General features: G+C 38.8%; 1 protein-coding gene, 1 long non-coding RNA gene and 1 pseudogene across 2 annotated transcripts in view; 2 read left to right on the forward strand and 1 right to left on the reverse strand.

Moving 5' to 3' along the window:
* LOC140624220 (uncharacterized) overlaps positions 1-902 on the reverse strand; it is a 145,545-nt gene extending 144,643 nt beyond the window's left edge. The window contains exon 1 of the long non-coding RNA XR_012023722.1: positions 763-902. This is a non-coding gene — a long non-coding RNA (uncharacterized lncRNA). The remainder of the gene's footprint in view (positions 1-762) is intronic.
* Positions 903-1,161: 259 nt separating this feature from the next.
* LOC140624095 (DNA primase small subunit pseudogene) lies at positions 1,162-3,266 on the forward strand (annotated as a pseudogene).
* Positions 3,267-10,543: 7,277 nt separating this feature from the next.
* Positions 10,544-12,622, forward strand: part of SCN7A (sodium voltage-gated channel alpha subunit 7) — a 104,324-nt gene continuing 102,245 nt past the window's right edge. The window contains exon 1 of the mRNA XM_072810937.1: positions 10,544-10,691. Coding sequence (XP_072667038.1) covers positions 10,652-10,691 — 40 coding nt within the window. The 5' untranslated portion in view covers positions 10,544-10,651. The remainder of the gene's footprint in view (positions 10,692-12,622) is intronic.

The following is a 12,622-nucleotide window of genomic DNA, read 5'->3' on the forward strand; positions in this document are numbered from 1 at the left end:
TCCTATCCTTCCTGGGGTCCCTAAGGCCTTCCATGGCTTTCTCCCCCAGCAAGTTCTTTTCTTCACAAGACTTAAAAAAAAAAAAAATGCATTCCAATCTAATAAAGAAAAAAAATAAACTTTAATTTTTAAAGAAGATATAAAATGTTTTTTGATCTTAGGATAGGGAAAAATATTCTTAAAACAGATCCTCTGCAAAAAAAAAAAAAAAAAAATGCGAGTAATGCTAACTTTTTGCGTTGTGCCAAACAGGCAAAGAACAAATAGGTCAAGTACCAAACGACTGGCTTCTTTTTCTATTTTGAAATGTAGATTCCTAGTCCTGAAAACTTCAAATGAAGTTTTACTCAGGGAGAAATCACGTCTTATTTTGGCAAATTTCTGAACCATTTGGCCCTTAAGATTTGTAGACTAATGAGCAAGTTTTGAACTCCATCTAAAGGTCATTCATACTCCCTGGGGCTCAGACTCTGGCAGCAGTTACACCTAAGCAGCGAGGCAAATAAGCTTGAAACTCCCCCCCCCCCCCCCCCCCCCTGTTTCCAGCCTCCTTCCTGTCCTCGGGCATACACAGGGTTTTGCAGCGCGCAATTTGCAGGGAATTAAAAGTCGGTCTGGGAGCTTCCAAGCTGGTCAACACGTGGAGCCTGGGGCCGAGCTGTGCGCCTGCAGAGCGCGCGGGAGCTCTCCTCCCGTTCTCTTGCGCTGGTGCTTTGTAACTCTTCCTCTGGTTGTGCGTTCTCAAACGGCTCAAAAGCTCACCTTTCCAGAGAAGCTCCTCTTTCTGGAAGTTGCGCGGCCTCCTCGCCTCTAGCGGAGCAGTGAACCCAAAGAAGAAGGCTCGAGATCGCAGGAGCCACCGCGGTGCCCAGACCAAGCCCCAAGCGGGAACTACAATTCCCAGCGGCCCCTGCAGAGGGCGCCAGCCTGCGCCGAGCTGGGGCTCAACCTCGGTCGTGCTATTCCCGCCAATCACGTGGCGGGCGTGGAGACCTGCTTTATGCGCAGACGCAGGCGCAGGCGCAGACGCAGACGTCTGAGCACCTGCGCCGCTGCAGGTAGGTGCTTCAGCCTTCTTACCTGGCGTTCTTTCCCTCCGCCAAGTACGGTCGCTGGGGTAAAAGATTGCTTTCGCACGGGGGTTTTCGTTCACGCTAGAAGATGACATTTAGGTTTGCTACCAGTTCCCCGACACCCAAAGTGATGTGGCAAAGGGGATGCAGGAGGGCGCGGCAAACTCCGCGGACCGGAATACAGGGAAGGCGAGAGCGTCCGGGCTCGGGAAGACTCGTGTTCGGCGCTGACGTCACAGCCCAGGACGGTGCGCTGGACGCTCTGGTTCTGGAGACGTACGTTCTAAGTCCTGGACCTTCCTGAAGACGGCCACGTGCGTCATCGACTGAGCATCGAAGGAGGACTTTGGGTTCAGGCATCGTCCCTGGGCGTGTTCTGGAAGCAGAAGTGCTCCTCGTTGTGTCTGTGATCCGTCCGTCGGAAGGTTTCCCACCGCAGGACGCCCTGGGATGCTCGACCCTTGAGCCTTGCAAAGGGCGGTGAAGACGTTGGAAGCGGGGTTCACCTGAGTGAAAGAATTCACCTTCGGTCAGAAAAATCTACACACGTAATTCTAAAATACTTTGAAAAATGTGCCTTGGTTGGTCAATGTATTCTCGAAAATAAAGGTGGGGTAAGATTTTATCACTTGCCTCAGAGACCGTTCATGAAGAGCTTCAACAAATCTTCCGAAATCATCGCCGTTCGTTTCAGCGTTGGGAGCATTGCAAGACAGTAACCAGCAGATGTCAGAATAACATTAAAAAACGACAAATGTGAACCCCGGTTTGAGTGGGAGATCGGGCTCCTACACTGCTTTCCATGGCCGGATGCCAGTGTTAGTAAAGGAATCTGTGATTTACCGAAGAGCTCTGTTAATATTCATACTAAAACAGGTTGCATTTCTGTGCCTGTTGGTTTACAGGAAGTAGATCAGTTTGATCCATTTGCTGCTCTAAAAATCTCCCATCTGTCCGAAGAGCTCTGTTAATATTCATACTAAAACAGGTTGCATTTCTGTGCCTGTTGATTTACAGGAAGTAGATCAGTTTGATCCATTTGCTGCTCTAAAAATCTCCGATCTGTCATGCATTGGATAACATTTCCACTGAAGAAGAAGGAAGGAGAATGAAGCTGAATCTGATATCAAAGATAAAATCAGAGGTTATGACCTTTCTAGCTCCCTAAGTGGAAGTTTTCAGTTTCTTGAAAATCTGGGCAAGTCCTGAAAAGGTTAAGTCCTAAAGAAGGATAATTTACAAAAAGACAGGCAGTCTGGGTGGCTCAGCCATTTAGCGCCGCCTTCAGTCCAGGGTGTGACCCTGAAGACCTGGGATTGAGTCCCACGTCGGGCGCCCTGCATGGAGCCTGCTTCTCCCTCTGCCTGTGTCTCTGCCTCTCTCTGTGTGTCTCTCATGAATAAAAAAATAAAATATTTTTTAAAAAACTTACAAAGAGACTTCTAAAGATAACAGTTTCCCCCAAACCAATGTGGGTATCTTCAATCTAAAATCAAATACATCAATCTAAATCGAATATTTCAAAAGCCATTTGATAAATATGGCAGGACCATGTATACAACTCAATGCTCAAAGAAAAATTTCCTTTTTTTGAGAAATAATTATGTTGAAAATACTCCTGAGACAACCAAAGGAGAGTGTCAAGATTCCTGGAAGGAGCAATAATGGAACAGATAAGTGGATTGCAGATAAATTTGTAAAATTTCATATTTTACAGTGATAACTCTACGATTTCTGAAATGAACACTCAACTCTACCAGTTGCTATAGGTAGAGATAAGTGAGCAGTAATATGCCTGAGATTTTAATCTAACCCCAACGGATACCTTCATATTTCTGGAACGAATATTCTAGGTGAATGAGGACTTTGTCCTTAGGTCTTTGACAATTATACCTAAAGTGTGTATACAGTTACTTCCTAATTTTGCTTAACTAATATATTTATTAGTCAGGCTACACTTCTAAAAATCATTTTAAACTGGGCATCTAAATTTAGGAAAACTTCAAAAGATATGAGTTACTATATTAAAATATTAGAACTTACTAGACTGTCTTTTACAACTATTGCAATTGTAGCTCCCAACTTCTTCCCTCAGAAACAACTGGATTGATCCCTTTAAAGAAACAGCTTAGAAAAAAGTAGCTAACTTCACCAACATAAAACTGTTGTGTTTGTCAAAACACTTGGACTTTCTATATCTAGGTACTTTAATTTTAAAGGTTTTGTTTCTTTCATGTTTGATTTTGTGCAATAGATTTTTTTTTTGAAGAGTTTATTCATTCATGAAAGAGAGAGAGAGAGCGCAGAGACACAGGCAGAGGGAGAAGCAGGCTCCATGCAGGGAGCCTGATGTGGACTCGATCCTAGGACTCCAGGATCATGCCCTGGGCTGAAGGCGGCGCTAACCACTGAGAAACCAGAGCCACCCTGTACGATAGATTTTGAAGTAACCAATCTCTTTTGCCTGGTTTTATAGCCAGTCTAAACAAAACAAATGTTCTGTTTTACATTCTTTTTTTCTGAGAAACATTGAGAAGCAAACTATTGGGCTAGTGCTTTCCATGACTTAAGAAAATTGCCCTTCCTTTGCATTTCCTTTAACATTGTTTTCTCTATAGTTACACAGTCTTTTTTTTTTTTCTTTTATCTTTTGGTTACATAGAACAAACTAATGCAGGCAACACACTAAAATGCCCTGGATTTCTTTCTCTGCCATTTTTTTAGAGAAGTATTATAATTGTTAAAAAAAAAATACCACTTAAAATTTTGTTTAAATTCAATTTGCCAACATATATAGTATAACACCCAGGGCTCATCTCATCACATGCCCCCCTTAATGACCATCACCCAGTTACCCTATCCCCCCCGACCTACCCTTCTGCAACCGTTTGTTGTTTCCCAGAGTTAGGAGTCTCTCATAGTTTGTCTTTCTCTCTAATTTTTCCCCACTTGGTTTCCCTCCTTTCTCTTATGGTCCCTTTCAGTATTTCTTACATTCCACATATGAGTGAAACCATATGATCATTGTCTTTCTCCTACTGACTTATTTGACTCAGCACAATACCCTCCACTTCTGTCCACATCGATGTAAATGGTAGGTATTCATCCTTTCTGATGGCTGAGGAATATTCCATCTATATATAGACCACATCTTTATCCAGTCATCTGTTGAAGGACATCGTGGCTCCTTCCACAGTTTGGCGATCGTGGACATTGCTGCTCTGATCATTGGGGTGCAGGTGTCCTGTCATTTGTCCTATCTGTATCTTTGGGGTAAATACCCAGTAATGCAATTTCTGGCTTCATAGGGTAGCTCTATTTTTAGCTTCTTGAGGAATCTCCACACCGTTTTCCAGATTGGCTGCACCAGCTTGCAGTCCCACCAACAGCACAAGAGGGTTCCCCCCTTCTCCACATCCTCGCCAACATTTGTTGTTTCCTGTCTTTTTAATTTTAGTCATTCTCACCAGTGTAAAGTGCAAAGATACTACTGTTGATTGTGGTGTATATGTGAGCATCATGAAAATGGCACAGTAAAAAAACAACCTGAATCAGAGTTGATTTGGGAGAAACCAGTGTGCCTTATGAGAAGCATTAAGTGAGATTTTAGCTCCACCTAGTGTCCTGTGGTAAGATCAGATCTTGGAAATGAAAACTAATCAATCCATCAGGCAAGACTCAGATTAGGTGGCTAGTACAAGGCTGGGCACTAACTCAAAGCAGCTACAGTCAAAGGCATGTTGCTTTGAGTTTCTTAGTTGCTGTACTGAAAAACAGCCACGCACGAGAAAAATTCTTAGATCAAAGGAATTTGCCAGAAATTTACAGGGCCAACCAGTACAAATGCTCTTTCATATATCAACTTTAAAAATAAGACGGTTTAAGATGATAGAAACCTTGATTTGCTGAAAGTAACAGTGAGATGGTGATGGAATTCAGGGTGGCAGTAACACCTGGAAATAACAAGTTCACAAGACACATAAGGACAATTTTGCATATGCATGAATAAAGTCATTTTGTGCTTTTCTTCCCTTTTAGTGCAAGTATGTTTTAATATAACCATTTTAAAACTGGATCTAGGGCAGCCCCTGTGGCGCAGCGGTTTAGCGCCCCCTGCAGCCCGGGGTGTGATCCTGGAGACCCTGGATCGAGTCCCACATCAGGCTTGTTGTGTGGAGCCTGTTTCTCCCTCTGCCTGTGTCTCTGCCTCTCTCTCTCTCTCTCTCTCTCTCTCTCTCTCTCTCTCTCTCTGTGTGTGTCTCTATGAATAAATTCAAAAAAAAATAAAACTGAATCTAGATAACAGACAAAAAATAAATGCAGAGGCTATGTATAATAAAATAAATATATTTGATTACATAACTCTGGCTATATTTGGGAGAGGGGAGAGTTTAAATTCACTAAATAGAGAATAATCTTTATTGTGTACCTATAGAACATTTCTAAAAGTTAATCATGCATTTGGCTAAAACGAATATCTTAAATCCAAAAAGTAATGTGTTTATGGATCACATTCTCATAATAAAATAAAAGTAGAAAAATAATTTAAAGTGTTTCCTAGTTTTTAGGAATTAAGAGGCATACCCAACTCTTCTCAACAAAGGGAACAAAAAAATAAAATTATAAACTAAAAAACAATGAAAAGGTTTATAACAAAACCTATGGGATCTAGAAAAAGCAAGATTGGGAAAAATTTTACCCTCAAAATACTCCATTATTCATGAACAAAGATGAAAAATAAAGGTATTAGTATTTATCTGAGCTATTAGAAAAAGAATAACAATCTCAAATGAGAAAAGAGAATTAGGATATAAGGAATCAATTTGCTTAAAAATGTTTTATTTAGAAACAGTAATATAAAATGAAAATATGCCTATTTGTGTCTGGTCAAAGAAGCCAAATGCAGCATTATTTCAGTCATCCCAGCAGAGTTTTCAAAGTCTGCCCCATAAACCCAAATCAGAGGCAATTTAACATTGTTAATCAATACCTTTTTCAAAGTGTATAATACTCCATCTCATTTTGAATTGCCATAAGAGCTTCTGGCCATCCAACTTGGGCCCATTTAATATTTCACATATTCCTGCACAGAAGTTAGGAGTAATTGCCCAGTTTTTTCTCTGTAGGGCCCAGAAGTAAATACTTTAGGTTTTGTGAGCTGGATTATGTCTGGTATCTATCGCAACTACTTAACTTTGCCATTGTTGCTCAAAACCAGCCTTAAAAAAACATTTGGATGAATAAATATGGCTGTGCTCCAATACAAATTTATTTGTAAGGAGATTTGGGGATGAATTTGGTCTATGGACTGTGTTTGCTGACCCTACGTTGGTGAGAGTGATTAGGCATTACTGATCTATATATGACTATATAAGCAAGTTCACTTCAAAACAAAAAATAGGGACACCTAGGTGGCTCAGTCAGGTAAGTAGCTGCCTTTAGTCAGGTAAGTGGCTGCCTTCGGGTCAGGTCATGATCACAAGGTCTTGGGATAGAGCCCTGTGTCGGGCTCCCTGCTCAGGAGTCAGTCTGTTTCCCTCTCCCTCTGCCCCTCCATCTTCTTGTGCATGCTCTCTCTTTCTCTCTCTCAAATAAGTAAATAAAATCTTTGAAAAAAATAGAAAAACATATCCATTTGAGAATGATAATAAAGACAATAATAAAATAATAATGATTACAATTACTATTATAACTCTCACTTTGGTGGGGTTTTTCTACAGATTAAGCATGTTATACAGTGTTTCATTTTTTTAATGAAGTGTAATTTCTCACTTAAATATCCACATCAACCCTATGAAGTAGATATTGGTATCACTGTCCTTTTACAGATGGAGAAACTGAGGTTTTGCCACTTAAGATATCTGCCCAGTGCTCTAAGTGAAAGGTGGCAGTTTGAGATTTAAAGTCATGTCTGCTGAGTCCAAGTTCTAAACAGCTCCACAGCAATACTTGGAATCATGGTGCCATATACCCAGCACATGAAGGTGTCTTTCCTGGGTTCAGGAAGCTATTGCTATGTACATGTCCATATATTTCTGTAGGCACTTCCACTCCATTTCCCAAGAAGCAATACTTCATCCCAACCTCCCTTCTGACCTTGTTCTAGCATTGAGTTCTCCCTAATGGTGGAAGAACTGAGCATTCCAATTAATTAGCCATTCCCTGAGTCACACAATCATCAGGTTAGGATCAAAGGCTTATAAATTAGGCAGCATGGATCCACTCTCTCTTGTCCTTTTGGAGTGAGTTGTGTCCAAGCACAGCAAGTGCTTGCTTCTATAAATTCCATGGAATAAGCTGAAGAAGCAGAGCTTCTTTTAGGTTCAGCTTGTCCACCTGCAATGTGATGGACAGATCAAAGACTTGAGGTTCAAAATAAATTTCTAGGCTCAAAATAAAATAGAAATACCCTGCCAAATTCTTCAATCCAGCTTTACTAGGAAAAATTCTGAGCCTGTTTTAGTACTTACTGGGTCCTTGTCTGACTTTAATTGATTAAGTTCCCTAGGATGGGAAGAGTGAATAATTAGGCTCACTCAAACCTCATGACTATGGGAACCATAGAAATTATAATAAATGCCTGAGGTTGCTTTAGAGTCCACATTGTTTCTGGAATGTTATTATCTGCCTAGAGTATACCCAAAGGCAGAGTAACTCTAAAAACTGTTGAATTCCCCTCCATTTGACAACTCTTTAAGAGAATTTATTCAACAGTTGCCTATCATGAAGTTAATGGAAGACTAACAAATTACAGTCTGATCATGAAATGGGCTGGAACTGAATCTAATGAGACAAGATGAAATTGCAGAAGACTGGAATGAATTAGAAGGGTCAATGGTAGTCACCACTTAAGTGAACTGTTTGGTATGATGAAGTTCAACTATGATGTGATGGTTAAGGACTTTAAGGAAAGAGTAGTTACCAATTCTTCTGTATTCATGGAATTCAAATGTTTGTCTTTCTGTAAGAAGAATGTAATTCAGGCACAAAGATATATTCTTTAACTGAAAAATAGTGAGCCAGGCCAATAAATTACTGATAAATAATTATTTGTTTACAACATTTTAAGTAGCTCCTTTTAGATTCTAGATTCTAGAAAACTTGCTGAAGTCTGTGGCTTGGGACAGTCATCAGAACTTTACTTTCACGCAATCAGGCAGAAATACAGATTCTCTTGGCATCATTTAGTGAGATCACAGCCTGTCAGCTTGCACTCTGCAGCTACTAGGAAAGCAAAACTTTGGAATGTGAGAATTCTCCCTGGGTAATTGTAAGAGAGGTGAGAGGAATGTCTGTCACATAAAAGGATTTTTTTCTTAAGTTTGAGGATTAAAACTTGTTAATCACACAGCATTTAACAAGCACAGTCAGAAGATAGTTTGGAATTATTCCTGGTTGATCTACATAGGTTCAGTAATAACATATAAAGAAAGGGTTTTTTAAGGGGAAAAAAAAACTGTTGTATTTGAATATAAAATTGTACCAAAAATAATTAAATTAAATTAAATTAAATTAAACCAAGACATGAATCCTTTCCATTATTATTTAAATATATATTTAATCATCCTTGGAAAAGTTCTAACCAGTAGATAGATTATGATGTAAAAATGTTGGGGTTCAGAGCAAACGATCAAGAAAGAATTCTTAGGGTGTCTTTGGTACCAAAAGGGTGGGTTTTTTTAAAGCATGGGGACAAGATCTTTGGACAGAAAGAGCTGCGCCGGGGTTGTAAGGAGTGGCTGATTATATACTTTCAAGTTGGGAGTGAGTTAGGGATACTGTAAGTCTGAGGAATTTGGAAGCAAGCTGTTGTTAGGAAAAGGTCATTTACTACTGTCTAGGAAGACCTAATTTATGAGACCCTACAGATGTATGTCAGTGGGTCATATACTTGGAGGATGATTGCTAACATGTATCTTGGCGGGGTAGAGATAAAGGAAGTTTCCAAAGGAATTTTTATATGTTAAAAGAGACTCACAGGATCCTGGAGATCAGACTAATGTTAAACCAAGGTTGCCTTTTGCCCTTACCAAGGTATTTTTTTTTTTTAAGATTTTATTTATTTTTGAGAGAGAGCTAGCTTGTAGAAAGCACAGGAGATAGAAAGCACGAAGGGGGGGAAGGGCAGAGACAGACTGAGAAGTAGACTCCCACCCAGCCAGGAGCTGGAAATGAGTCTTCACCCCAGGACTCCAAGGTCATAATCTGAGCCAATGCTTACCCCACTGAGCTACCTATGCACCCCACCCTTAGCAAAGTATTAACATGGGAACAGTTGAGTTCGTAAAGGAAGATCAGTCGGCCTGTTTCAAGGCCATGTCAATGGGCTGTAGGTTATAAAGAAATTTAACTTTTTTTCTTTTGATTTTGTTCCCCACATTAGATTAGATGTACAGGGATCCCTGGGAGGCGCAGCGGTTTGGCGCCTGCCTTTGGCCCAGGGCGCGATCCTGGAGACCCAGGATCAAATCCCACGTCAGGCTCCCGGTGCACGGAGCCTGCTTCTCCCTCTGCCTGTGTCTCTGCCTCTCTCTCTCTCTGTGTGTGACTATCATAAATAAATAAAAATTAAAAAAAAAAAAGATTAGATGTACAACAAATAAAAAAAGATAAATATCTATTAATTAGATACAGAAGTGAAATTAAATTTTAGATTATGAGTAAATTAATAGAAGAGTGTATTCTGGTAGAAAGTATACAATTTGATATGTGAATTGTAGTTTAGAGTATGGATTAAAAGGAAGTAATTAACAGAGAGAAAATGTAAACATTGCTTCTAATTTGCTAGAAAAGTTTGAACAATATAATTCCAGAATGCCTTTTAGGTAGTGAAATTTGTATATCAAACTGTTACATGCTTGGATTTATATCATTAACTCTCAGGAGCTATTGTGTTTTTTTTTTCCTCTAATCAAAACAACAGCATAAAATATTTGGTACTTCATAAATTAAGCACATATCTAAATCAATGTCTACAGGTATTTACATTTACATTGCCTTTTTGCCCTTCACCCTTCTCCCATTATCAATCTTTTCCTCCTCCACGGGTAATCTAATTTTGAAGAGCTAGGATGTATTGAAGCCACGTAAAGCATTCTCAAAACAAAACAAGACTGTATTTCTTTGGAATATTCCCAAAATTGCTTTTTTTCTCTGTCCTCAGCAATAGTAAAATAATTAACTCTGTAAGGTGAAACAATACTAGTTCTTTGTTCCTTTGCCAATCTTAAAAACACAACGTTATAGTCATACCATGGAGGTATTAAATTCCTATTGTTATTGTAACAAATATCACAAACATAGTGGCTTAGAACAACACAAATTCACTATCTTAGTGTATGGAGGTCAGAAGTCCTAAAATCAAGGTGTCAGAGGACTGCATTCTTTTTGGAGACTAGAGAAAAATCTGTTTCCATGTCTTTTCCAGCATCTGGAGGCCTCCTGGATTCTTGGGTGCATGACCTTTTCTTTCATCTTTGAAGCTATGTCTGATTCTGACATTTCGTCTCCTTCTTATAAGGACCCTTGTGATTACATTGGATCCACTCAGATAATCCAGTATAGTCTCTCAGCACAAGATGTTTAACTTAATCACATCGACAAAGTCCCTTTTGCAAGGTAAGGTAACATACTTAATAGGTTTTGAGGATTGGGATGTGGATATCTTTTGCAGAGGGGGAGGATGTTATTCTGTCTACTATAGTAGCATTTAGAAACTTGAGTCTAAATTTAATGTGGCCTAGGAAAGAGAAAATAATAGAGATGAAAAAAGAGAAAAGCCCTGTTGGAAACAGTTTAACTTCCTTTCTTACCGCTAAAAGTATAACGAAAGAGGTGAATGTGATTTCCATGGGATATTAAATGGGAAATAAGTCCTTTTAAGGCAGAAGCTGGCCTTTTTCGGAGAGTAATTATGTAATTATTTTAATCTGTTTTATGAGATTTTAAACAATGTATAGATGTAAATTGCCTTGCCTTTCCAATTATCTGCTTTATCTATCCTTCAACAAATGTGTAAATAGACATTAGAGAAGAAGTAGAAAAAGGAGATGCCTGGGTGGCTCAGTGGTTGGGCATCTGCCTTAGGCTCAGGGCGTGATTCTGGGATGCCTGGATCGGGTCCTGCATCGGGTTCCCTGCATGGAGTCTGCTTCTCCCTCTGCCTGTGTCTCTGCTTCTCTCTCTCTCTCTCTGTGTGTTTCTCATGAATAAATAAATAAAATCTTTTTTTAAAAAAAAGAAAGGAGTTAGAAAAAGAACTTCACATTTAAGAATTTTGTAAAAGGTGTCTATCTGACCAGCGACATTATATTCTAGTCCCAGCCCCAACACTTCACATATAAATTATTATGTATCACGTTACTAGTGTTTTTTCAAAGCTGTCCCTTACAATCTATCCTAAATATTATTCTTAACGCATGTTGCTTAGCGATCACTGTTTTTTCAATACATTGAATCATACCGCTTAATGGAGCAATTCATTAATTAGTTCTTTCATTCATTAATTTATTCTACTGATATTTTATTGGCTATTTTCTAGAGTTTGTGCTAGAGTTTGTGCTAGAAGTGTGTAACAAGCACAAAAAAATTTAAGCACATGCGTTTTCACCACCTTTTCCAGGCTCACCACCACTGAGAATTGTTGTTGCTTTAGGGAGATAGTAGCATACTGGTTATTGATGAAGATCATAGATAGTAGATTCAGACTTTCTAGGTTCAGACAAGGGCTCAACCATTCTCATTTTTCTGATCTTGACAAATTATTAACTCATAACTTATTAACTCATATTTTATTTTTTTATTTTATTTTATTTTTTAACTCATATTTTAATGAGGAATTCTCATTTTAGAGAATTGTTTTAGACCTTATCTAATGGCTTTTTTGAAGTTTAAATAAGCCAATCTATGGTAAAGTTCTGAAACCAGTGCTTGACACATTGCAAAGCCCTCAAAAGATGTTAACCATTATTACTTCCCTTTCCTCACTTATTTCTATAAGGAATATCTCTGAACCAAAGAGGCTGATGCTTATTCTAATAGTGAGTAGAATGAAAAACTGGAGAAGAGAGGGTGGTAAGATTTGCTTTGGCTGGAGCACAGGATTTCTCTTGGGACAAAATAGAAGAAAGAAAAGAAACGGAATTGGCCAAGAAGTGTAAGAAATACTGAAAGTGAAAAAAAAAAAAAAAGGAAATGATTTTTAAGAACATACCTTAGTAAGATACTAAGCTTTTGGAAATTTTAAGAAGATATAATAGGAACTAAAATTGCTTTTATTTATTTTAAGTTGCCAGATCATGTTTTCATTCATTAATTCATTCAACGAATTATTTATTAATGGAGCTAAAACTATGTGTCGTATCTTGGGCTAAGTGCCTATGATTGTTATGAAGAAGAAAAAAACTAGGGCTCTGTCTGCATTTAGCTTTTGTTCAGGGAAATGACAAACCTTGACTGAATAATCAGACACAGAAATGTTAAATTATTAATGTTGCAATTGCTGTAATTGTAAAAATAGGGGAGTTTGATCCACTCAGGATGGTCAACAA

Source organism: Canis lupus, chromosome 34, assembly GCF_048164855.1.
Source record: "Canis lupus baileyi chromosome 34, mCanLup2.hap1, whole genome shotgun sequence".
NCBI classification, from domain to species: domain Eukaryota; kingdom Metazoa; phylum Chordata; class Mammalia; order Carnivora; family Canidae; genus Canis; species Canis lupus.